Source organism: Triticum aestivum, chromosome 4B (genome assembly GCF_018294505.1).
Source record: "Triticum aestivum cultivar Chinese Spring chromosome 4B, IWGSC CS RefSeq v2.1, whole genome shotgun sequence".
Lineage (NCBI taxonomy): Eukaryota > Viridiplantae > Streptophyta > Magnoliopsida > Poales > Poaceae > Triticum > Triticum aestivum.
Window position 1 is genome coordinate 61,845,362 of NC_057804.1, and position 27,872 is coordinate 61,873,233.

Consider the following 27,872-nt stretch of genomic DNA (forward strand, 5'->3'; position numbering starts at 1 on the left):
CCCTAATCAGGTAGGCGGACATAAGCCTTGTGTGCCCGTTGTTGTTGTTATGTGCACATGTCCCTGTTTGGGATGGTTTATTGTTTTGGGCCACGACAGTGGTCTTTGTGTCTTGAGGTAGACACGGGGCCACCCATGACTTATCCCAGTGGGGAGTGAGTCAGAGTGGCTGGGAGAGTGTCATGGCAGTAGGACGGTTTTGTCAGAACACTGTTGGTCCACCCGAATGGGAGTGCGAGGCCATAGGTTCCGTAGTGTGGGTACAGTGTACTAACCTCTGCAGAGTGTATATTAAATCTATCGATAGCCGCACCCGCGGATAAGGGCCCAGTTCATAAGTAGGTCACACCATGAGTCAACAGTAATAAGAATAACTTGATTAATGACAACCCATGGTTGTGATCACCGTAAGGATCACGGGCCATTTATTGGTCGGGTTGTGATCATCGTAAGGATCACGGGCTATTTATTGGTCGGGTTGTGATCGTCGTAAGGATCACGGGCCATTTATTGGTCGTGGTTGTGATCGCCGTAAGGATCACGGTGGTATCGAGGATACCGAGTTGTTGTATATTCTGATGTTGTGCAAGAGTCATGGGTAAAGATCAAGCTCCTTGTGGTTATTTACTGATCGCTATGGTATTGTTTATACCAAGCATGATTTGATCCTGAGATGATCATGTGATGTCCGAGGTTGGTAAGTGATGCATGTGTTGGTTACAAGGTAGCCCGAGCAGGATAAGTGGTGCATATAGTGGCATCATGTTGCATGCTAGTATTGTCGGATTAATATGTTCATGTTGTGTTAGCTGTATCATGTTTATGTTGGTCATGCCATGTTATTCTGATGATCTCATGATAATTCCTGTTTAACCTGTAATTGCCATGCTGTTGTCTGTCTTGAATGCTTCTGGTTATTGTGAGCTTGCAAGTACATTCAATGTACTGACCTGGCGTGTCATGCTAGTTTGTAGGTCATGCCGGATTTTATTGCTTGCTTGTCGTGGTTTCCGTTCGTGCGAGCTAGGATAATCATTCCAGCCAGAGTCCCTGCGGAGTGCAGTTCACCACTGTCATCGCTGTTCCGCTGCTAGAGTTATTCCACTGCTTCAAGTTGTTCTGCTGCTTGCATAGAGCAACTAAGCATGGCGTAGTGCCGCCGTACCGATGTTATTCATTGTAATACCGAAGACCTTGTATTCATATTCGTGTAATAATAGAAAGCTGGTTTGTTCTATGCTAAGCAGTGTCGTATTCCAAAAGACTTCTCCTCGATCTCTGGGCTGGAATACGGGGCGTTCCGGTTTCTTTGAGCCGGGGTGCCACATTCTTTTAGCAGTGAAGTCGGTGACTCCGAGTTGTGTTGATCAGTGACTCCGAGATGGTAAGTTCATAGATAAATAACATCGGTTAGTCTGAATTAGTCCCTTTCGGTCGTACCGATGAACTGTGTGCAGTGGTTATTTGCACTTCCGTGGGACCAATGTGTTTCAAGTCAGAGAGACCGATTTCATCACAGAAAGAACATTTTGTCAAACTCAGATCACTTGCACATAAATTTTCACAAGGATTTTCAAGGGATTCGAAAAAGATTTGCAATGAATTGACTAGAGAGGAAACTAGCTAAAGAAAAAGAACACGAAAGGAAAGAGATCTAGATGAAGTTTTCTTAAAGAAAAAAACACACAAACAAGAAAGCAACCTAAAGAAACACTAGAGAACTTCACTACAGGAGGGTCGACGACTAGGTCAGCTATGTTAGAGTATATTGACTTAGGAGTCAAGTGAGATCACTTGATCATAGGTTATACTCATCGTTAAGCTCAAAATGGGGTTACCACTTTTCGTTGAAGCATTTCAATGTATTCACATCTTGTTGAGTTGCTTTGACTCATGTCTTTGAGTAAAGCTTCTCTAAGATGTGAGGACTTACATTGGGTTTTGGTGTTGATCTATCATGTAGTTAAACTTGAGGTGGATGCTCATGGAATGAAATTGGGAGCAATCCGTTCATTTGTAGTCCATCTTCCTACATGGGTTAGTTTTGCAAGGAACACCATGTGTATCCAAATTGATAAGAGTGAAACATAGAGTCATATGTTGTCAAAGGATATGTTTGAGTTGTGTTGTTCCTAGAGCACACCAAAGATCTAGACAATTGGTCCAATTTTGCTTTCTCAAGATAGAAGTTTGAGAGCAAACTTATGAAGTGATGTACATCCAAGTACCTACAAAGGTTAGATGCAATACAAAGGAGCAATATACCCGAGATGTGAAATGATCACCATTAAAGTGTTATCAAGGATTAGTCATAAAAGCTCATGCCCTTGCACGCATCCAAGTGAGTTTCTAGTTCACATTGGAAGCATCAATGACATTCAACTCACTTCTCAAGTGATAAAATATCTTCTCATCAAGAGGTTTAGTGAAGATATCCACCAATTTCTTGTCAGTACGAACATGCTTGAGATCAATGTCACCTTTAGCAACATGATCTCGAATGAAATGGTGACGAACCTCAATATGCTTGGTTCGAGAATGATGCACGTGATTGTGTGAAATTTTAATAGCACTCTCATTATCACATAGTAATGGCACATGTTTCACATGTATCCCATAATCTTTGAGAGTTTGTGTCATCCATAGTACTTGAGCACAACATGATCCGGCTGCAATGTATTCCGCTCCGGTGGTGGATAGAGATACCAAATTTTGTTTGTTGGAGGACCAAGATACAAGAGATCTACCAAGAAATTTACATGTAACCGAAGTGGATTTATTAATCTTGTCTCCGGCATAGTCTGAGTCAGAAGAGCCAACAAGTTTGAAAGAGGATCCTTTAGGATACCAAATGCCAAAGTTTGGTGTATGTATCAAGTATCTCACAATTCTTTTCACGGCCTTAAGATGACATTCTTTTTGTGCCGCTTGATATCGTGTACACATGGACACACTTAGCATGATGTCTGGATGAGAGGCACATAGATATAGCAATAGGCCAAACGTGGAGACATAAACCTTTTGATCAACCGGTTTGCCATCCTTTGTCAAGTCAAGATGTTCGGTGATAGGAATGGTTGTTTTCATACCTTTGCTTTCTTGCATGTTGAACTTCCTGAATAAGCCCTTAGTGTACTTTGTTTGTGAACGAAGGTACCATCTCTAGTTTGCTTGATTTTCAAACCAAGGAAGAATTTGAGTTCGCACATCATGGACATCTCATACTTTTCCGACATCAACCTTCCAAACATTTCACTAAAGAGAGGGTCAGTAGATCCAAAGATAATATCATCAACATATATCTGGCATACAAATAGTTCACCATTAACTCTCTTAGTAAACAAGGTTGAATCAACTTTACCAATTTCAAAGCCTTTTTCATGAAGAAACTTTGTCAATCATTTATACCAAGCTCTAGGAGCTTGTTTGAGGCCATAGAGAGCTTTATGAAGTTTGTAGACATGGTTTGGTTTCTTTGCATTGGCAAAGCCGAGAGGTTGTTTAACATAAACTTCCTCCTCAATTTCACCATTTAAGAAAGAACTTTTAATCTCCATTTGATAGAGGTTGATATCATGGTGATTGACATAAGCAAGTAAGATGCGAATGGACTCAAGCCTAGCAATGGGGGCATAGATCTCACCATAGTCCATACCTTCGACTTGTTTGTGACCTTGAGCTACAAGACAAGCTTTGTTGCATATGAATTGTCCATCTTCATCTTGATTGTTACGAAACACCCATTTGGTTCCGATGACGTTTTTTTCATCCTTGGGCTTCTCAGACCAATGTCCAAACTTGATTCCTCTCGAAGTTTGTGTAGTTCTTCATGCAGCATTTACCCAATCAGGGTCTTCGAGGGCTTCATCAACCTTCATAGGCTCAATACTAGAGATGAATGAGTAACTCTCACAAAGGTTAGCTAAAAAGGATTTAGAGCGAGTGACTCTCTCGGATTTGATGTCGCCAATAATTTGTTCGACAACATGATTCTTGCCAATTCTTGCTCTAACTCAAGGTAGCTTTTGCTTGGATTGTGGTGAAGCATCCTCATCATCTTCTTCTTCATCATTGTTATTGTTGGTGTCGTTGTTCATTTGAGGAGGTGGAGAAGGAGGTCGGGGTGGATCATCTTGTTGGATTTCCTCATTTCCTTCGTCTTGACGTGTTCCACTTGTGGATGCCTCCATATCAACTTGTGGTTCACCTTGACGTGAAGTTGAGGCTTCTACTTGAACGGACGAAGTACTCTCCTTCACCTCCGTTGGATGAATCTTGCCAATAGACAAGTCTTGGATTGCTTCCGAAGGGTCTTTGTCTCAAACATCAATTGGCAATTGCTCAACTTACGAGCTGTTAGATTCATCAAACTTCACATCTACTGTTTCTTCAATTTTCAAGTGAAGATGTTGTAGACACGATAAGTGTGAGAGTTCGATCCATAACCGAGTAGGAAACCTTAATGAGATTTAGGAGCAAATTTTGAATGACGATGCTTATCAAGAATGCAACATTTTGAGCCAAATATTTGGAACTGTCCAGTTGTGGCTTGTTACCAGTGAGTAGCTCATACGCCGTTTCACCAAGAAGCTTGGGAAGATAGAGTCGATTTGTAGCATGACAAGCCATCTCAACTGCTTCCGCCAAAATGTTTTGGCGTCTTGTATTCATCTAGCATCGTTCTCAACAGCTCGATGAGGGTACGATTCTTCCTCTCAACAATTTTGTTGAGGTGTGTATGTAGTCGAGAAATCATGTGAGATACCTTCTTCGTCAAGAAAGGTATCCGCATTAGCGTTCTTGAACTACATTCCGTTGTCGCTCTGAACCTTCTTGATCTTCACTTCAAATTGATTTTAGGCCTTTCTAGCGAAGTTCTTGAAGATCTTTTGTACCTGCTATTTGTCATCGAGAAAGAACGCCGATGTAAATCCAAAAAAATCATCAACAATGACCAAACAAAAGGAGTTACCACCAAGGCTCTTGAAAGCATTGGGACCGAAGAGATCCATATGGAGTAGCTCAAGTGGTCTCCTCATGGTCATAATGTTCTTCACGGGATGACTTCCTCCAACTTGTTTTCCTGCTTGGCAAACACTACAAAGTCTATCCTTGTCAAAGATAACATCTTTCACACAAAGAATATGATATCCTTTAACAAGTTTATCATGATTTCACATGCCTACATGTCCTAGCCTTCTATGCCATAACCAACCTTTAGAAGATTTTGCAGTAAGACATGTATAAGGTTGGGCTCTTTTAGTGAAATCAACAATGTATAGATCACCTCTATGGATACCGGTAAAGACCATATTATGATTATCTCAATGAAACAATTGGCAATCTACTTTTGTAAATAGAACGTTGAAACCAAAATCAGCTAGTCTAGATATCGAAAGAAGATTGTAGCCAAGAGATTCAACAAGCATAAAATTTTGAATGAAGCTATCATTGGATATGGCCACCTTAACAAGGCCAAGTACCTTACCCTTGGAGTTATCTTCAAAAGTCACATACTTGCGGACCATCATTTTTAGCAAGCTCACGGAACATGTCTCTATCTCCGGTCATGTGATCGGTGCATTCACTATCAAGAATCCACTCTTTTTCTCTGGCCATGTAGTCTCAAAGATTTTCCATGAGGCTAAGATTTCTCATAGTCTTCTCATATTCAATATCAAATTCTTTGTCTTCATCATAATAGTCATGCTCAACATCATCATCATGTATGGGATCATCACCTGGGGCAATGAATTTGTTAGTTTCATGATCATGACAATGTGCAAGTTTGTGAAGTCTAATGATTTCCATTATGATGTTGCTAATGGTTCCAAAATCACCTTTAGCACGCATGAGATCACGAAGCTCAAATAGACATTCATCAAACTTAGGATCACTAACGTGATGCTAAACCTCACTGGCTTACTTATTTAAGATCGTACAACTCAATCCTAGTACTCCCTCCGTCCCACAAAAATGGTCTGAAATTTGCCTAGATAGATTTGGATGTATCTAGACACTAAATAGCATCTAGATACATCAAAATTTTGACAAACCTCAGACAAGTTCCATAGGACAGAGGGGGTACTAAATATGTTCGCTATTATGAAAAACATACAGCTTTTTGTGTGTTTTCAGTTGTTAGATCAGTGGCATCTAACGCTACACTCCAGTTGCTTTGAGGTCAATCCTAGAAAGACAAGCTAAATGGTATTAATTTTTACAAACTGGTACGGTAATGTGTGAATAGTCGTCAAAAAGAATAGCCATCAACACCATCATCACCAACCTTCGCTCGATGGCTCTGCGCCTGGCGCCCCCGCTTCCTCCTCCACCTCCCGAGCCAGATTAGCCTTCTGAGGCTGTGTCACCCGCTGTTGGGTTTGGGGGTGTGTGTTTCTTAGGGCTTGTTGAGCTGTGCCCTCAGCAAAACCCATTTGTGTTGTCTTGTGCTACTTTTGTGCGTGCGTGTGTATGATGAACTTGTGTCGGATGTGTGTGTGTATGAACAACTTGTGTTGGATTTTGTGCTCTTGTGGTTTGCTTTATATATTACACCATTGTACTTCTGGCTTCGTGTGAAGCCATCAAATGTAGAATTTGGGAACAGTTGAAACTGGTCCAGTAAGAAATTCAGGTACAATACACGGAGGCATCCATTGCTCCATTATTAGAACAAGGACAAAACTGTGTAGCATGAAATTTAAACTAACATTCACAAAGCTGTCCAAACCATCAGCTAACTAACAATTCCATGCTCTTATCGTTATTCATGCACCAATCTAATCTAAACAAGATGACGAATCAATAAAAGTTTACTACTCCAGAGATGGTGATAGGAGAGTCGATCAACACCCGCTTTGCTTTTCCTTCGGAAACCAACTGTGGCAGTGTGTTTGCTTCCTTTGGTGTAACACCTCCGGCTGTCCATAGAGTACAATGTGGGAAATCATTTTCAGAGACAATAGCCTCACCATTTACCATTCCAAGATGTGCCCCGAGCGCAGCCATCTTGTCGTTGTAGAAGAATGCATTAAACGATACGGGGACTTTCTGGTTCAGGTAGACGCTGTAACTTGCAACTGCAGCTACACCATGGGCTCTTTTGTGGGCGAGGGTGACATGCACATTCATCAGGTTATCCTCTAATTTTATGCCGTTAAGAAAATTGTTGACATCAGTGTCGTTCTCTGCAACCTGTTCAGTTGTGCAATATGCACGATGTGATTAAAGTTACAGCAACGCTTCGTATAATGAAATAACCTAGAAGCAGCGGTCACATAGAACAAGTCTATGCCGAAGGATCACCTGAGCTGAGCAAAGAATCTTGCTTTGGAGACTAAACTTAGCATACAATTCTTACCTTCCGGACAAGGCCCAATATATCTGCCTGGGATAATGTCACAGCAGCAAAACTGATATTGCCAAACCTCCGCTTCACAGTATCAGGTGTTTTGGTATCACCTTTTGCCACAGCTTTTAACTGTTCCGCTACTTCTTTCGCAACAACCTCAAAGGGAACCTAAACAAAATAAACATTATAACATAAAAAATCAAATACCTTTGTCCTCATGGAACAAAAGCGTCATCTTAATGTGCACCGAAATTGTAACTCAAAGAATTTTATGGTTTCAGACTTTTAGTAGGCAGAATTACTGCATGCTAGCCAATAACTCCCTGATTAAAGCACATCACATAGCAATGTAAAGTCATCTCTACTGCTATTGCCAAATCAAAGATAAGTGTTAACATTAAGAGTGGGTCCCATTTCAAAATTGTGACTGTAAAGAGAGTAATGAGGGTATTACCCCAATGGATGAGGTTGGTAGCCAAATGTGTCAGCGTAGGACCCCCAAAGTAAAGAGGTAGTTCAATTAATGATGTGAGAAGTGTTATGACCGGCATATTAGGGGCTTAGCCCAGTGGGTTGTGGCCCAAGTTATCTTATTGTTATTAGGGGCTTAGCCCAATTATCTTATCGTTATTAGGATCGTTTGCTTAGGAGTCAAGTAAACCTCTCTATATAAGGAGAGGAGATGTATCAATCTAATCAAGCAAAGAAGCAATCATTATTTGCTCGGCTTCCCTTAGGGAGCCGGGAGACCTAATCCTAGCCGCCTCTTGCGCCGCCGCCGCCGCCTCTCCCTCTCGCGCACAACGGTGCCTTGCCGCCGGCGACCGCGAGCTTCACCACGTCCAGCCCCCTCCTTCCCCTACAACCTACGCCCTAGACCCGGTAGGGTCCCAGCTCCTACCAATTTCACACTAAGTTAAGGATTTGTGTGTCTTCTCTTGTAAGACTTCTGTACTACATTGCCTACTTTGGCTTAAATAAACATAGCACGCCAGTTCATAAAGTTAAACAGTGGCAACAGGGTAAAGTGAGTTTGGAAGACTGATCTACCACAAACTTCTTTGTCTTGAGCTAAGCTTAGAAATTTCTCTTTTATTATTAATTTGTGACAAAACGACATGGGGCAGTGCAAAACCACAACCACCTATCCTTACTGACTATTTGGTACTTTATTGTTCTAACTGTCCACGCGTTAAATTATCTCAATCAACCAATAGTTTCCTGAAAAGAATACATATTTTCAACAAATAATAGATGTGATATGTTTACCTGAATGGATTTAAGATAATCAGCATTCCCAAACAAGATCTCACGCAACCTCTTCTCCCACTCCGCCCATTCTCTATCATATGAACCTTCTAATAGCTCCGCTCTGTTTCAACATTATTGGTCAAATCAGCCAGTATATAAAGAATCGTGATTTTGACTATTCGTGGTAATCAGTTTTTTGGTGAACATTATCAGATAACACATCACTAACTTGGTGGGGTAACAGGTAACAGTAACACAGTAACATACCTTCCATGAATGAATAAGCTAAGCCCCTCATCTAAGATACTTCTAACATCACCAGGCAATGGAGATCTGGAACAAAAGCCAAGTAAGAGTTCAGTAGATACATATTTTTTACCAACAAATTTTCCACAACGCGGCCTCATCACGACATGTTTCTCTGGTACATCTGTACCTAATAATAAAAGGAGGAACGCTTGCGTCAACCAATACTTTTTTGGACCCTTTTGCCCTCCCACGGAACACATAATTACCCACCAATGCCACTGGTAAGTCTTTTTTCTGCCCCTATCCGTCCTGGTTGCCATGTTTTCCCTCATCCCCATCTCACAGGCTCCAAGGGTGAGCTGGAGAGGGCGGTCCAGGGGCGCAGGCATCAGGCGCAGAGCAGTCCCGATGGCGGAGGTGTGGCCCTTGTAGCCAGTATGCGGCCGGCGCGGCAACGCCTGCGGGTTCCTGGGGGCGGCGCTCGAGCAGAACACATGGCGGCGGAGCCAAGGGCCAAGCGGCGCAGCGGCGCAGCGGCGCAGCGTGGGGCTGGCGCGAAGGAGAGCATCGGGGTGAGGGGTGAGGGAGACGGGTCCGGCAAGCCAGGGGTGAAGGCGACGGCGCTCGCTGCGCGTCGAGGAAGATGAGAAACGAGCTGGGGAGATGTGGTACGGTTTGGGAGGGTTCGCTCATCTGGGTGTGCTGGGGCAGGATTGCCTTTGCGCCGTCCAATTGGTTTCAGCTAAGCGGCCCAAAAAATACTTGGACTTGGCCGGCCTTGCATAGAGCAATAAAGAAATAGGGTAGGAACGGTTCGATGGATTATAGCCAACGTTTGCATGTAGTCGCCTCCCGGCGGTCGGGACGACCTAGCTCAGTTTGATAAATAAATATATGATGCTCCAACATGAGTAAAAGACAGGTTGCCTTTTAATCTCTGCTTTTACCATTCACCTTTTGGATTTGTTTTGGGCAAAATAAGAGATAAAAAGTTATCTGTGTATCTGGCTCTAGTGTAGTGTTAAAAACGTTCTTATATTATGGGACGGAGGGAGTAGATAATAGTGGATAATTATGTCCAAACAGGTAATACAGCACAAATTCCCGTGCGTGCCACTGCTAAACAAACACGTTCTTATATTTTGGGACAGAGGGAGTAATAATAAAAGTAGAACTGTTTCTCTCTTCGTTCGGGCGAATGTGTACCGGGTGGTCTGGCTGAAGCAGAGGGCAAGGAAGGTTGGCGCGTCTAACCGGGACGCACATTTTTTGTCTCCCGTTGCAGCGCACAGGCATTTGTGCTAGTATATTGTGAAAGGCTGTAAACTTCTGGGTGTATAGCAATTTATCTTTCTAAATATCCCCCCAAGTGATAACAAGAAAACTGCTAAAAATAGTACAGGAACATAGAAGGGCCTGGCTCAACAAACGAGATATTTTAGATAAGCAGTAAACAAATACAAAAGTGTATTGTCCAACAAACAGGACGTTCATAAAAGAGGAAAAGTATAAGAGCATAAGAAACGGGACAATACATAAAAAAAACAATGGTAGAAGCAGTACAAGAATATGTGAAAATCTCTTACCTATCTGGCTTCAGGAGAGGCATCTTAACCAAGAAGCCGAAACGCTCATACAGATCGCTTTCGAATTCACTTCGACTCTGGAAGTGCATTTTTGCTGAATGTAACATTGATAATATGGTACATTCCAGCAGGATCAGAAACAGTTAATCAGGAAAGGACATACCTTGCCCTCATAAAGGTTGTAAAACTTTAGCAAAACATAACCAGCATTCCATAATGCCTCGTCCAGATGTCCCTTTATACGTAGTCATAAGTTCATAACATGTTAGACAATTTAAAATATATACAGCACTCACTATCTACAAGCTTGTGTAAAGCGTAAATATTGTGTACATCATGATTGACCCGTTGGAGCACACGAAACATGAAAACAGCAAGAGCTTCCAAAGAAAATGGATTTGTATCGGTGCCTGCAGTTTGAAGAAAAATTACAAAGCAACTCAGTGATCCTATCCAAGAATATAAGCACTTCGTAAATAGAGAGACAGTGAAGATGGGAATAACATTCTAGAATCTAAATAATCTCCAAGCAAGGGGTTTTGTATTGACTTAGTAAATAATCTCCAAATAATTGCTTTCCTCTTGAGTTCTTCATAAAGTGGCAAAAGAAAAATGGAGCAAAATGTAATGAAGCATATGTTACCTTCAGAATCAGGAATAACAGGAGCAGCAGCTGCTTTCGTGGTCCGGCATATATCCTCAATCTAGAATAAATAGACCATCAGTTCCGTTCTTTCTAAACTGTAGCATGTGAAAGAAATAACATTGATAGGTATACTCGATCTAATTTGAAAGTAATCTTGCCTGCCGCCACACTTCCTCATTTGGTGCGTTTTTATCGGCGAGGGTTATTCTAAATGGTTCCTCTTTTCGCTTATCTGCAACCTTTTGCCAGTATCTTCCTGCAAGGGCAAACAGTTTATAAAAAGGTCAAAACAGCCTCACTCTAGAAGAGTAACTCTATATAATTAATCAGTTTGGCTGAAATATAGCACCTAAAATAGCAAACAGAATTGAACAACAGGTATAAAGGTATACATTTATGCAGTACTCTACCAAAGTACCAATAGAACTGATGCTATAAATATATACTGCTAAAAGTATTATAAAATCATATTCCCTTAGTTTTCCAGAAACTGCATCTACAGCAGGATATTGACTATAATTTATCAGTACAGCAGCCTCCTATTGAGTAGAAATGTGGTCCTATTTTGGCCCTGCAAACTTCGGATCCATTTTTAGCAGGAAGAAACCCCTACCTCACCTGTTACACAGCCTAATGGTCCAGTGTCTCTAACATGTGAGTGAGTGAGTGAAAGCTTGTTTGTCCCCGTAATTATATAAAATGTGTTCTGTTGTCCACTAATGATGACTTCCAAATTAGGGCCTTGCAACCAAATCAGAGTACCAAAAATAACCTATGCGCTTACGGATAATATTCATAATACATAATTACCAAATGTGGAAAGCACAGTAGCGACAGAAAGTCTTTTGTCACTAGCGCAATGGAATATCATAATTCTCGAAAATAAGCTACATCAGGAAAAACAAATTTTACCAGTTCTTTTTGTTGAACAAGGAATTCAAAGTTGGGAAGTATTGCTACATGCTGCCAGAATAATCAAATTTGTATTCATCATTCTTACAAGCACATGTAAATTTGTATTCTATTTGCATCAGAAAATCTAAGAACAAGTGGACCGCCTCCACCGAACCCATGTTTTGGTCCTATGAAGATAGCAACCAAAGAATACTGCCAAATGTTCCGTACCTCCAATAAGATCTCCTGTCAAACAATGAAGAGGGCGATTATCACCAAGGCCACCAGGCATTTCCAATATTTCCCTACATAGAGTAGTCTTTGCACAACCAGGTATACCTGAAAGAAGAATAAACATGACGGAGAGCAAAACAATATAATGAGGACCAAGAGAACATAATGGCAATCAGAAAATCATAATAGTGACAAAGGACTGACACTCCAGATCTCCCCCTTCCCCTCGCGTCGCGCCCGCGAGCGACCGAGGGGACTCACCCGCCGCCGGCCTCTAGGCCTCCTCCTCCCCCTCCTTCCCCTCGCCGCTGTCGGGCAAAGCCCAGTAGGTGCTGGCGGCGGAGGGGCCTCGTCTCTCCCTAGCGTGGCGGAGATCGGCGCGGGCCGGCGTCCCTGCGTGGAGGCGCGCTGCTGGACCGGGGCGGCGCGACATCTGGGCGGCTCAGCGGCGCCCTGGGCTTCCTTGGCGGCGGGGTGGGATCTGCTCCTGGTGTGGGAGGGCCGGCGGTGTGCTGTGGCGACGGGGTGTGCTCTGGGTGGTGGCGAGGGGCGGCCAGATCCGATCTGGATCGGGGCGTCTCCTCCGACCGCTGTCGCGGGCGGCACGGGCTGTGGGGGCGCGGGCTGGCCGCCTGCTGGTCGCCGGCAGATGGTGGTGGTGGTGCGGGCTAGAGGCCGGAGTCGGCGGCCGCGGCGGCTTTTCCGGATCTGGCCTCTCGGCGGCGCGGGCCGCGACGGCTAGGGCTGCGGGCGGCGGCCCTAACCGAGGCCCCCTCGACTGGTCGGGGGTGGCGGCGCAGTGGCGGTGGCTCCGGTGGTGCGTGCCCGGCGGCTCCGGCGCTTGGAGCTCGCCGGGCGACGCGGTTGGGCAGCGGCCGGGCGTGGTGGCTGCTCCGGCCGTGGGCGGCGGCATGGGCAGGTCTCGGTGGCCTCCCGGTGTCGTGGCGGCTTCACGGTGGCTCGATGGATCTGCCCGCGGCAACGGCCGGCTTCTCCGGCGTCGGTTTGTCTGCGTTCGGGCCGTCTCGACCTTCACCCCATCTCCTCGTCGCCCGGTCGCTACTCCCATCAAAGGGCTGGTCCTCTCCCAGCTGCGGTCCACCGCTCGTCTCGCGCCCGTTGCCGCAGGATAGAGCTCGTCTCGCGCACGATGCAGCAAGACTGACCTCGTCCCCCTCTTGTTGCTGCAGGACCGAGCTCCTCTCGCGCTTGGGGCAGCAGGATGGGTCGGTGGATGCCAGTTCTGGCCGACCTATTGGGTCTCGACGCTGGGGGTCGCCCAGGGGCGCGAAAGGTGGGACCTTTCCGCTCGTCTCTTTCGTTGGGGTGCGACGGGTCACGGGTGAGGTGGTGTCAAGGTCTTGGATGCTGGGGGGCGGTCCTGGTGATGGTGGTTGCGCGGTGCTCTTGGACAAAGCCCGTGCCTTGGTGCTACCCGGTCATCATGGTCGTGTGGGCGGCGTGGTTGCCGGGGTGTGGCGTTCGGTGGCGATGATTGTTGGCCGAGGTGAAAACCTGCTCTATCTTCGGACGGGCCGGCGGCGGCGAAGATTGTTCCCTTCTTGAAGGCGTCGTCGCGGCTCTCATTGCCCGTCATGCGGCTCCGGGGGAAACTCTGATCCTTGGATCGGGCGGTGGCGGCGCTCCGGCGTCGTATCCTTCCTGAAGGCACCGCCTTGGAGCGCATGGTTCGTCATATGTAGCTTCATTTCTTCAGGGCGGTAGTGCTAGGAGGGGTGTTGCTGCGCCTATGTATCCTGTCTTGGGTGGGTGCGTGTGTTGTGGTGGCGTGGCGTGTGGTTGTACTGGATGCTTGTGGTTTGGTGCTTTATATATAAAGCGGGGCGAAAGCCTTTTTCGGTAATACTGACAAAGGATATTTACTAGCTCGACAATTGCGGTATATCGACAATGACCATAGAACCTGAGCTGTCTGGTATACGCTTAGGCTCACGGGGTTTACAGGTTCAAGTCAGGCAACCCAAGGTGCCAGTTGGTCTGATGTTTACAGTTAATATTGCTTAAGCAACCATCCGTTGAGAAGCTGCTTGCATGACTTAATTCTCTAGTTTATCAGGTTTATAAGCTGTAAGCTTGATAAGCTAATGTTTGAGAACTGAGAGAAGGCCAAGATACACTTAATAGGTTCACAAATATTATGAATGCTTACACAGGGTAAGAAAAATCCAGAACCAACAAATTTAGAACATGTAATTAATTAAGCCTAAAGTTACCTGAAAACGATGGTCTCTAGACCTATGTTGGTAAAAATGAGATCCATGGGCACGAGGACCCAGGATATTTTTGTTTAAGAGAGAGCCCACCCGGGTGAGATACCAAAAATTCTCTCCCAATATGATTCGAACCCTGTTCCAGCAGGGATGTGCCGTTGCGACCCTACTGTGGGACTATTGCCCAGTTCCGCTTTGGAAACTCATCTGCAAGACTGGGGGGTGCTAAAGTAAGTAAAGTTCTTCATATGGCTTGCCAGTCTTGATGGATGCTGGACTGACCAGCGTGGACAGAATCGAAGGTAGCAACATGCGCCTGTTTGCTTCCTCTGCTTGGAAACTACGCCCCACCTACTGGTTGACTGTCCCCGGGTGCAGCAGACCTGGTTTGAGGTCCTATCCAGGGTGCGAGCAACCTGCCGCCCTTAGGCGCCTGGTGAAGACTTCTTCGCTTACTCTACCAATCATTGGTGGCTTTATGCCCGCAGTTACTTCCAAGCCTCGGAGGAAGGGCCTGGCATCCATTGCGCTCATCCCTTGATGATGCGGAATCACAGGAGCGGCTGCACCTTTAACTGTGAGCAGCCAAGCCTCAACCGCCTACTTGAGCAAATCAAGGATGAAGCTATTGCCTGGGATCGCGCAGGAGCTACAGAGTGTCTCCCCTGTAGTTGGGCTGTCCACTAGCTTGGTGTTGCGTCGTAACCAGAATTTTTAGGCTTCGAAATATTTCTTTCTATTTATTCGACCCATCTAGAAGCAATCTTCGCGTTTTTCAAGAAAAAAAATATAGCCAGTCCCAGCTGGTGTGGCACCCCAGTTTCTGGCTGAACATCAGGTTCGACGCCCACCAAAAGTGTTAGACAAGTTATCTTCTTTTATTTTCAGGGTTTTTTTCCGCGAGACCTGGATTAATTGAGGCATCGAATAGGTGCATTAAACAATGGCCACCTAGACCCTACTTGCAAGTTCTGAGCTCATGTTCAACATTCTATGTGTACAATGACCTATAGCTATTGGGAAAATCCAAATGAATCGAATGGTCTATCATCTGAAGCAGTATAATCTTCCCCCAACCTCACACACAAACAGCAAAAATACAGCATAGCAGTTAGGTCGATAGTTTAGACACTGCCGGGCAAGGGCGGTACGAATGATTATCAAGTTTTTTAATCTTGAGAATATTAGAAAACCAGTTATTCCAATGATTTGAAACAACTCAAGATGAAGAATGCTTATGAAACATAAACCTTAGAATCTGTTAAAAGAAAATAGAATTTACCAGGAAAGAAGACAATAAGGCCCTCAGTTTTGGAAACAGCATCGAGAGACGTTGTAGGACTACAAGGTGCTGTCCCACGTTCTGGCTGAAGATCATCCTCTCCATCTCTCAAATTTTCTGCTTGAACCAAGACACCAGCCGTCCCTACCAGATCCTGGTTAGCATATTGTTCAAGGAAAGGCTCTGCCTCATCAAGATACGCTGAGGACGAGAGTGGCTTATTGCCACACTTTCCTGTAATGTGGACAGCCCTGTTTTAGCAAACCAAATAAAAAATAAAATTAGCATCTGTAGTTTGGTAACACAACACTTAAAACAATTCCTCCTATGAAGAGAAAGAAGTTAGTAATATACCATTGATCCAACAGTTTGGCTAGCTCTTTCTGTTTACGTGCTGATGTTCCCCAATTCTTCATTTGCCTGGTAACACATTCAGGACCATTGATATCAGAGATAACACTGTTTGTATTCAATACAACAGCACCAACCAAAACTTAATGTAGTCACAATCGACAACTCAGATCAAACATTTCACATGGCTGAAACCTTCAAGCATCAAATCATCATTTGATGAAGAAAAATTATTGAATAGCATAGAAGGGGACCCCAACATGGTAGCGGCCTCGCTTACAGGTATTAACATTTCCTACTAATATGCATATCAACTAAGTAGATGTCTGGAGGATGCATTAGCTATGTTTCTGGCGTTACAAAAATTATGGGCAGAATAAAACTAAATCAAGACTAGTAACTACAATGCTCATCTGTTTCAGCCAACTGCAGAAGGAACTGTGGAAAGGTGAAGAACGAAAATTTGAGATTTAAATGGATGACATACCTCAGGTAATAAACTTGATAGTTAGATGGGCCGTCTTCTTTGAAAAGGGTGGAGAGGCCATCCCGAATTAAAAAGGTCCTGATCTGTCAGGTAGCCATGTAAGAGAATTGTTAGAAGATACAGATACATATCCACCAGTTCAAACTTTTGTGGTTGCAGTCCTCTCCAGCGTGCAAGAATAAAAAAGCATCTAAAGAAAAGAAGTCCACACAGATATGCCAAGCATATAAGCATTATAATGACAGTGTAATACTTATTTTACATGTGCATCGGATGTTAAAATGAAAGCAAGCAATCCAGAGTAAACAGCATTGTACTCATACATCAAGAAGTGACAAACGAACACCTAAGCTCTAAAAGAAGCTGCAAACAATGACAATGAAGTACCTTATAATTCAGGAATTTTAGTTTGAGCATCAAACTTGAATCCTCACCAGCCAGACCATCCTGAGCTGACGAACTTGAATCCACGGCACCATCAATAATTTCCAGTGATGTGTTACTGTCTTTGGAAAGTTCAGCGCCCTTCTTATTGTTCGCCTTGAACAGGTTTATATGAATAAAGAAACCTAACCATGAAACATTACGTCCGTCAAAAGTCACGCTGACTTATTTTATTGAAAAGAATTTTGAGTCACATCGCCCATCTTACCCCTGTACAGTGGCCATAACCCTTGATTTTAACTAAAAATATACATGACCGATTAAATTTAATAACAAATAATAAATCAAAAAAGGCAAATAAAAAAGGTACTGCTATGAATTAAGGTACGCGAGATTGACTTTGCAATTGTACCTCATCTCTTGCTGATAACGTCTAAAAATAGAATCATCGCGCACATGGATAACCATCTTGTATGAAAGAGAATCAACATTTTGGTAATTCAAGTAACATTTGAAGACTGCACGGAAATGTCTCTGCTTCATCAAACGAAACATCTCCTGTAACAGTGCAGAAGAAATAAATTATCATGTTCTAGTTTTTGGAAGCTGACATTTGCATTATAAAACATCTTCCATGTTATCAACAGCAATTGTAAAAAGACTTATTCTTGGAATAGAACAAATAGAAACTACTAACCTGCAATTTCTTAGTTGCATAGTCTGTAGGATGTGCTTCCAAAAAGTAAGTGACAAGCGATTTATCAGCGTTTTGAGACTGAGCATCAAGACTACTGTTTCCAAACCAATCAGAGTGGTCTGGACACATTGAAGATCCGACATTTTCAAGAAGTACTTTAATTTTCTGTTCATGTAAAAGTAATAAGAAGTTACAGCACCATAGAACCAATACAAAACTAATAAAAATCATGAAAAGGGTGAATACCACTTGACAACATTAAACAATACCTGCTTTTCATCTGACCTATTAGCGGCACATATTTCACGTAAACTTGGTCCTAAATCAGAGTCAACTGCATAGGAAAGTTACTGTTAGAGTACGTAATGGGCCTAATGGCCCATTAATCTTAGGGTTAATTAGAGATAAGGGTCGTTTGCTTAGGGGTCAAGTAAGCCTTGCTTGGGAGTCAAGTAAACCTCTCTATATAAAGAGAGGAGATGTATCAATCTAATCAAGCAAGAATTAAGAAGGAAATCCCTTCCCTCTTGCCCGGCCGTGGGTAAAAAGGCCCCCTGCCGGCCCTCTCGCGCCCTCCTTCTAGCAGCACCATAACAATTTGGTATCAGGTAGCTCAGTTTCGATCATGTCTTCGTCGCCGCCCATCCCGTCGCTTCCGCTGCCGACCGTCACCACCGCGCCGCTGCCCTACCCGTCCGCGCCGCTGGTCGCATCCTCCGGCGCCACCACCGCCCAGATGTCGGCGCCCTCCACCGCACCACCGGACGCCGCCTACACCCCGGAGGAGATCACCGGGGTCCTCAACGACCTCGTCACAGCCGTCCAGGGGATCCGGCTGTACCTGGCCAGCCCCTACGGGCCACCGGCCCTGCCGTGGTACTCGCCGCGTCCAGGGGCCTCCCGGCGTTCGCTGGGACGCTGCAGCCCCACCTGCAGCTGCCGCCGCCGCCCCACAGTGACCGCAGTGGCCGGTGCCGGCTCCCGCCGCACCTCCAGCGCACATCGCCGCCCCCGCGCCGCTGTGGCTGCCGTGGTAGCCGTCGCACCAGGCGGACTTCGCCGCGCTCGCCAGGCCACTGCAGCTGCCATCCATCGCCACCACCGCCCAGCCCTGGCTACAGTGGCAGCCGCCGCTCTTGGCGGCCTCCGCCGCGCCCGGCGCTCCACCGCAGCTGCCGCTGCTCAGTGCGCCACCGCAGCAGCAGCCACCGCCGGTCAGATCCGGTCCGGCATCGACCGCATCGGCGGGAGTCCCGCTTCACCAAGTCCAGTCCCCGCCGTCGCCGTCACCGTTTCCGTCTTGGATCGCTACCCGCCACGTGTCGGCGGCGGTGAGGCTGCAGGCTGCTGCGCGCGGCCTCCTCGCGCGTCGGCGTGTGCGGGAGATGCGTGGTCTGCAGCTGCCGCTCCTCCAAGTTGCCCTTCGCTGCGCAAAGGACCTCGATCTCATCCGCTGCGTCGGGGATCTTGGGCATGCGGTTTCCCCCACGGGCGGCAGGCATGCTGTTTTCCCCGCGGGCAGCGACCTAGTCTGCGACATCGGCGGTTGGGGGGGGGGGGGGGGCGCACCCCTCCTTGTCATTCTCCATCACAAGTCCTCCACTCTTCCCTGTGCGGTGCAAACCAACAGCCGTCCGGCAGGGAGAAGGCATGGTGTCACCGACAGCAGCGCACCGCGTAGCACCACTGCATTCCGCCACCGGCCGCCGCGAGGGCGCCTGTGCTGGTCACTCTTGTGACCACTTCCAGGTGGTCATACACATGCACTCCTTTTGTCCAGGTGGTGTCCATGGGATCCAGGTAGTTGTACACGTGCACGTCCGACGTGCGGATGATGTCCACTTTTTGTTAAGGGGTCCAAAATAAAGCATCCCAGTCCATTTCAGGTTGAGAATAATAAAACAAGCCGAGATGTAAAAGGCTTGTTTTTAGGTGTTAGGTTTGTGTTGCGTCGAGTCATGGTTATAAGTTGGTTAGGCTGCAGCTCGAGGACAAGCTGCATGTCCAGGTGGGGTGTAGTGTTAGAGTACGTAATGGGCCTAATGGCCCATTAGTCTTAGGGTTAATTAGAGATAAGGGTCGTTTGCTTAGGGGTCAAGTAAGCCTTGCTTGGGAGTCAAGTAAACCTCTCTATATAAAGAGAGGAGATGTATCAATCTAATCAAGCAAGAATTAAGAAGGAAATCCCTTCCCTCTTGCCCGGCCGTGGGTAAAAAGGCCCCCGGCCGGCCCTCTCGCCCCCTCCTTCTAGCAACGCCATAACAGTTACTTTGTACATCAACAATAAAAACTAATGTATTTACAGCTCCACAGCTCGACTGCATTGAGAATTATTTACTACTCCCTTCGTCCCAAAATGTAAGGCGCCTAAAAATTAATCAAAAGTCAAATCTTACTAAATTTGACCAGATATTTAGGAAAAAATATGTACATCTACAATATTGAATGGACACATTAAGAAAATATATTTTATGGTGAACCTATTGATATTGAATGAACCTATTGACATTAAGAAAATACACTCCCGAGCGGAGGGGAGCAGCAACTGCTGCTGTATGCGGCGGAGGAGCAGCAGCCTACTGCGCGGGGCGAGCTACTGGGGGAACCCCCTGCTGCTGCTAATGGGGCAAGCTGCTGGACAGAGAACGGAGTCGCGGGAGGAGAAGGACAGCGAAGCAATCGATCGATCCGATCGTGTTTTGAATCTGAGGGGATTTTCGAAAGATTTGAATAGCAGAGCTTTTTTTTTGTAAATGGACATATGTGAATGGGCCACGACAACAAACTGGGGCCGGAGGGAGTAGCTCTAATTGAACAGGAAACTTATTATTGAGATGAAAACTTATTTGAGATCGTTTGCAAACAAAGACAAACTCTCTTGTATGGCTCATCTATTTCACTCAAATAACAAGGGGATGTCATTTACTAGCAGCTTACCTCCATGTAATGGAGCCTGTGAGAGGCTTCTCAAGACTTCTTTCATCTGATCTGAACTTTGATGACTAACAATACGGGCAACCAGACCTTCAAGTATCACACCCTGTACCTTTAAATGATCCTTGGACCCTAAACGAAGAGACATGAAAAGATATTATAACAGCAGTGAGAGTGTAAGACAACTAATGGAAAATTACCGTGGGGGTCTCCCCTACGGTTTGCTGGTCAAAAAAAAAAAGATAGTGTAAGACAACAACTATTATTCAAGATAGACTTACCTGGTACAGATATATCAGCTATTTTGTCAAGGGCTTCACAAACTGGTGTGGCAGTTCCCACTTCACAAAATGCATCATAGGCAACGAAAAAAGAAGTGGCAGATTCCCTTGCAAAGATGTAAACAGAAAGAATAATAATATTAAGACAAGAACCAGCAGTATACAGATGCGCACTTTTGAGGGTACCGAAACAATGACTCCAACAGATGAATGACATGATTGCATAGACACTAAACATATAGCAGTTGAACAATGTCTATCAGTATGTACAGTGTAAAATAACTTCACAGCTACAATAGTCTACACCCCAAAAAGATGCATGCCAATGTAAAGAGTAGTTGACGGTACATGGGAGAAGAAGTTCAATAAATTTACGAGCGTTGGCATAGATGAGTGTATGATTCGTGTCGAAGCAACAATCCATTGTAATAATAAACTAAAAAACTGACAATACAGGAAACATTGAACTTGAGTTATGAAAACACCGAAAGATTTCAGAACATGAGAAGAAAAGTCAAAATTGGCATTTGTATCATCAGAAGGTGTTCAGTGAAATGCTCATACACAAGAATTATAACTAAATAATTTAGTCTGGATTAATGGCAACGGACACTTTTATCCTCATGATGCATCTCGTATCGAACAGCTTCAGAATGGAAACTTATATCAAGCAAGGCAGTCAAATACTTTAGCAAAGGAATTTTCTTAACATAGAATTGTCAGATGGGCCACCTTGTGGAAAATAGCCAGACATGATTTGTCGATAGGCGCCATTTTCGACAAAAGGCAATCACGTCTGGAGTAGAATAGAACTTTGGTTTGCCATGACCCAACTCTGTTACAGCTGTAACCACGGCTGCATAAAGATATAAATATGCATTCAAAAGAGATGTTAAAGAAGTACTGCCAAGAATGGTAAAAATTCATGGACTGAAAAATGGTGCCATAACTATACGGGTAAAGCAACCTCTCCAAAACAGAAGCAAGACGAATACCAGGATAATGATGCAGGCTGAATAACATGAGCAGAAAAAGGATTGTACTGCTTCTTTTGTTCAGTCTTTATAACACCCCAAATAGAACCATGCTACTAAGTGAATGCAAAGTGTGAAATTTCAAGTATATCAATGGAAGCTTCTTACAGTTGTTAGTTTCCTGAATCATAAAAATGTTTCTACTCCAATGGTTTTAGTTTATACGTTATATCAGTAGTTGTGGCAATCTTATCACAAAATGATAATTTTATCTGTGTAAATGAAACCTGATTTTACCCCCAATAACATTTGACCCTTTTACTATTCTTATAAACATCACTCATCCACTATCAAGTGCAGAAACAGTTATGAGTCATACATTTGAAGTTATAACTAGAAAACACTACTCCAGTAATGAATACCGATGAATAAAGTATATGGAGAGCACAATTTACATGAATCAGGGAAATTGACAATTTACACGAATCCAGGGAATTTAGATGAATCAGGGGAGGGGGGAGGGAGAGTACCATAATCATCCTTTGGCATTTGCCCATGGTCTCCTAATTCAGCCGTTACAAGCTCCATTGAAATGTTTATCCGGTTTTTCTGGGAGCAAATAACATGGGCAAAATCAGGAATCTTAAGAAAACTGCTGAGAAGTAGAAATGCGAACGATGAAAATCCCTAAGAATAAACTGAACATTCTTGATGAGTGTCTAATTCCAGTAAACTATGTACCAAAGGAAGATTAAACAGCACAGCTACAATGGTGATTCCTAATGTGTGTTTGTTACCTAATACTCCCACCTTTTCATTTTCTAAAACGCATTTTGGTTAAGCGCGGGGATTAAGGTGGCTATGATACCAAGAGAGCGATAGAGAGAAATGACCATGGTACCCATGATTTAATGGCTTGGGAATAAGAGAAATTACTTAGTGTGTGTGTATTTAATATAAATATAGACTATTTTAGTACATTAATTACTCATATGAGATCTTAAGATATTTAGTTCGAGGCTCTGCCAAATTAAGAACTATACTAAATGAAATAGAAGCAGTGAAATATAAAATGGAAAATAATATTCTCCTTAGGTGAAGGTTCTGCATCATTACTACTCCCTCCGTTCCAAAATAGATGACTCAACTTTATACTAACTTTAGTACAAAGTTGGGTCATCTATTTTGGAACGGAAGGAGTATATGTTTATAAGTACTCAATACATCAACTATCAAGTACCAAAAGATCCTGTTGAACTGGTATGGGCTGTCTGGCCCATCTCACTTAAGCCCATAAGGCCCCGACCTTGTGATGACCTAGAAAGAGGAGCTCCCAGTCCTCCCTGGGGTGTAAGCCGCCACACACACAGGGTACTCACGCAGAGAACCAGAGAGAAGGCTAGAGGAGTCTGTAGGTACCCTCTCCCCCCGATTCTACATGGTATTAGAGGCCAGCGATGGCGGGGCCTGAAGAGACGGCGACGACGTCCGGCGAGGCGGATGTGCAGGTTCAAGTCCAGCCAACAATGATGATTGGTACTCTTCAGGTTCCTATCTGAGATCGGTGGCAGAAGATTCCCCTAGTGTACTCACGACGGCAGCCACAAGTGCCACAAGTGCACAGCTCATCTGACACACGTCTGGTATATTCACGGCGGCAGCCACATGTGCAGGGAGGGCAACAAGGCAGTGATGCAAGCTCATCTGACACAGTGGAACTGCCTATTGCATTGCGAAAGGGGACACATGAGGCGGCAAGGAAGGGTGAAGTGGCAACGAAGGCTCTACCACAGGATGGTTTTGACGATCGTGACATTGGCATTTTTTTTGTCCTATGAGGCTTTGTCTTCTTTCTATAGAGCGTTTGTTGCCTCTCTACAAACTGTGTCAGTCCCAAAGGATTGGAAGGCTGCAAAGCAAGATCCGAAGTGGCGTGAAGCAATGATAGAAGAGTTGGAAGCACTAAAGAAAAACAAGACGTGGGTGCTAACCACATTACCAGCAGAAAAGAAAGCAGTCAGCTGCAAGTGGGTATACACCGTGAAGCAGAAACCTGAGGGGAAGGTGGAACGGTATAAGGCCAGATTGGTCGCCAGAGGATATAGTCAAACTTATAGAATTGACTATGATGAGACGTTTGCTCCAATGGCAAAGATGAACACAATAAGGATATTGGTCTCCTGTGCTGCAAACTTTGGGCGGAAATTGCATCAATTAGATGTCAAGAATGCCTTCTTGCATGGTGAGTTGAAGGAAGAAGTGTACATGGACATACCACCAGGTTTTGGTACGTCAGAGACCACGGGGAAGATATGCAGGCTAAAAAAATCCTTGTATGGACTGAAGGAATCACTGAGGGCATGGTTTGATAGATTCAGACGTATTGTCCGTGGTATGGGGTATGGTCAGTGTAACAGTGACCACACGATGTTCTACAGGCACTCCGATCGGGAGATCGCCATTCTTGTTGTGTATGTGGATGACATTATCATCACTAGAGATGATAAGGAGGAAATAGAGAGATTGAAGGATTGTCTGAGCAAGGAGTTTGAGGTAAAGGATTTGGGCAACCTAAAATACTTCCTTGGCATTGAAGTGGCTCGGACAGAGAAGAGAATATCATTGTGCCAACGAAAATACACCTTGGATCTCTTGAGTGACATGGGCATGATGGGATGTCATGCTGCCCCTACTCTGATTGAACAAAATCATCGTGGCAGCACAATCAAGAGAGCTGGTGAATAAGGAAGATTATCAGAAACTAGTTGGGAGGTTATTGTACTTGTGTCATACCAGGCCTGACATTACGTATGTCGTGGGTGTGGTGAGCAGATACATGCATGAACCAAGGAGTGGGCATCTTGATATTGTGCACAAAATTCTGAGATACTTGAAGGGGACTCCAGGTAAAGGGTTGTGGTTTGCGAGGAGTGGACATCTTGAGGTGGATGGCTATAGTGACTCTGATTGGGCCAGTTGTCAAGATGATAGAAGATCAACTTCTGGCTACTGTGTGTTTGTGGGTGGAAATTTGGTGTCATGAAGAAGCAAGAAACAACCTGTTGTATCTAGATCAACAGCAGAAGCTGAGTACAGAGCATTATCTCAAGGGTTGTGTGAGATGCTTTGGGTGAAGTACGTACTGAGCGAGTCGAAACTTCTGAGGAAGGTGCCCTTGAAGGTGTGGTGCAGACCTGGCCATACGAGCCGGCTCGGCACGGCAAGGCCCAGCCCGTCGTAATCGTGTCTGGCATGGCCCGGCCCGCCATGGCATGATTATTAGCCAGGCCGGGCCGGCCCACGTGTTGCCCCCTCCAGCCCAGGCATGGCCCGGAAGCTATATGGGCTGGCCCGGAAGCTATACGGGCTGGCCCGGCATGCTAGGCATGCCTGGCTGTTAGGCTGCCAGCCTGCTAGGCTGTTTTTCGGCCAAATTTGGCCTATTGGGCTATTTTTCGGCTATATATATCTAAAAAATCCTAAATAAAAAAAAATGGGAAAAATAAATAAACGGGCTATGTCGTGCCGGCCCGCATGCTCAGCCTTCAGGCCCAGGCGTGCCGCGTGCCGGGCCTGGCTCGTTTAGCACGTGTCGTGCCTGGGCCGTGCTACCGGGCCGGTCCAGATATCCCGGACCGTTTGGCCAGCTATAGTGTGGTGTGACAATCAGTCAGCTATACCCATTGCTAATAATCCAGTTCAACATGACAGGACAAAACATGTGGAAATTGATCGCTTCTTCATTAAGGAGAAACTTGATGTTGGAATCATCAGCTATGGGCAGCAGTTTGCAGATTGCTTGACAAAGGGACTGGGAACAAAGGACTGTAACTTGGCATGTGACAAGATAGGGATGATAGATATCTACGACCCATCTTGAGGGAGAATGTTGAACCGGTATGGGCTGTCTGGCCCATCTCACTTAAGCCCATAAGGCCCAGCCCTTGTGATGACCTAGAAAGAGGAGCTCCCAGTCCTCCCTGGAGTGTAAGCCGCCACACACACAGGGTACTCATGCAAAGAACCAGAGAGAAGGCTAGAGGAGTCTGTAGGTACCCTCTCTTCCCGATTCTACAGATCCCAAGACAAGAAACACAAAAATATGAAAATACAGAAGTCCAAAGGCGTGTATCTCTTGAGGAAAGTTGCCCTGGGTATGGAATACCTGGAGATAATCATTAAATTCGGCTTGCATTTGAGGAGCTTCCTTTCCCCAAGCTTCATGAAACATACGGTCCAGGACAAAAATGCCCACGGCAGTGTAGCTATAAGCAGGAATTACACTTCAGTTAAATAACTCAACAAACATCAAGACAAACTAGCAGAACCTACATATTTCCAAAGCTATTCTTGGAATATGCTCCATGGTGACCAGCATACATGAATAGAGATCCTGAATGCTTCAGCGTAACCTGAACAAAAGCTTATCTTTGTAGGGTAAACACGTTTTAACCATCATTATAAGTAGTTAGCTAAAATAAATCAGTAAATAATCAAAAGGCGATAAAAAAAGATACTCCCTCCGTTTTATTTACTTCACATTCTGGGTAGTCAAAGTCAAACTTTGTAAAGTTTAACCAAGATTGTAAGAAAAATAATCAACATTTATAATACCAAATGCATATAATAAGAAAATATACTTTATTAAGATTATAATACAATAGATTTTATATCATGGATGTTGATATTTTTTCCAACATATTTGGTCAAACCTTACAACTTCTGACTTTGACTAAACCCAGAACGCAAAGTAATTGTGAACGGAGAGAGTATCAAATATACCTCCATGGTAGCAAAGCCACGTGACACCATCTCAATCATCTCTTTTCTTGTCTGCCATCACAAAAATGGGGGTAAGGTTCCCACTAAAAGTTTTGAATTACAACTCCATTCAGTAAATGTGAGTAATAACCCCCCGTAGTACTATAGCCAATTCATTAAATATTTCTACAATAAGATAAACTAAATGTGGTTACATTAACCAACAACATTGAGGCCATGCAGATTGCAGACAGCATGTTCAAGAGTTCATCAACAGCTAAAAAGTCGAGCGGACAGTGCGTAGCAGCTAATTTCATTAGAATTACTCAAAGGAAAAAAATCTCATCAATACAATGGTAACCTACAACAATTAAGAATGGATGATTTAGAAATTAAGCCTGGATTTAGCCGTGTGGTGTACTATGATAGTCTAGCTAATCTAACTTGCCAAACAGAGTAGAACAATGTAAGATTAGTTGACTTTTGATACATTCTTTTTTCACAACTTTGAAAATAAGCATAGCAACGTGGCCCCAGCAAATTAAGGTAATCAAAATATTGAAACACCAAAATATTGAAACAGCAAACACAACTCACAATATGGTAACTTCCACATGTATTGTCTGATCAGAATCACCAAAATAATCATGGGGGAAAACTACCGATAGTTGCTCAGGAAACACTTGGGATTGTTTATCACAAGGTGATGGAAGCAAGGAGCAATTCACGCACCTCTTGATCGGACTTCTCGTTCTCAAATTTGGGGTAGAAAGCGGCCCTGATGTGCGCCTCCGCAAACGTGTTATTGTCCATGGCGAAGTTCGTGCCCTCCGTGAACAACCTCGATGCGCCACCCTGCTCAGCCGCCATCTCGGAGGACCAGAGGGTGGCCCAGGTTCTTAAATCAAATTTTTGAAGTGTTAATTTTTTACAGCCTAAGTGGCATGTATAATTAGCATCAATCATATAGCAGTAATTGTACAATATATAAAGGTATAACGCAGATTTTTTTAGCATGACATCATAAATTCATAGAATTGATAATAACATCGACAATTGTTCAACATATCAAAGCGGGAAACATCTGAAAAACAGAGAGGCTGCAAAAAAAATTGATAAAGAAGCTTACAGATTACATAACTTTCTGGATGCATCAGAAAGTAGTGATGATGCCGTCATCCTGAACTAGCCAGACGAATTCCCTTTCACTGAATGTGCATTTGCTGTGCCTCAATAGCTGGTTTGCACTTTGCGACGTGCAAGCTTCAACTTTTTC

General features: G+C 44.5%; 1 protein-coding gene and 1 pseudogene across 1 annotated transcript; both read right to left on the minus strand.

The window, feature by feature from the left end:
- Positions 1-6,643: 6,643 nt before the first annotated feature.
- Positions 6,644-27,691, minus strand: LOC123091022 (tRNA ligase 1-like; annotated as a pseudogene).
- LOC123091021 (atherin-like) lies at positions 12,420-13,214 on the minus strand. Its single transcript, XM_044512409.1, has one exon. It carries the CDS (start codon positions 13,125-13,127, stop codon positions 12,657-12,659), a length of 471 nt encoding a protein of 156 aa, XP_044368344.1. The 5' UTR covers positions 13,128-13,214; the 3' UTR covers positions 12,420-12,656.
- Positions 27,692-27,872: the final 181 nt, after the last annotated feature.

Bases quoted from the DNA above. Each gene is read 5' to 3' on its own strand.
- LOC123091021 (XM_044512409.1), bottom strand. From the start codon at position 13,127: ATGCCGCCGCCCACGGCCGGAGCAGCCACCACGCCCGGCCGCTGCCCA.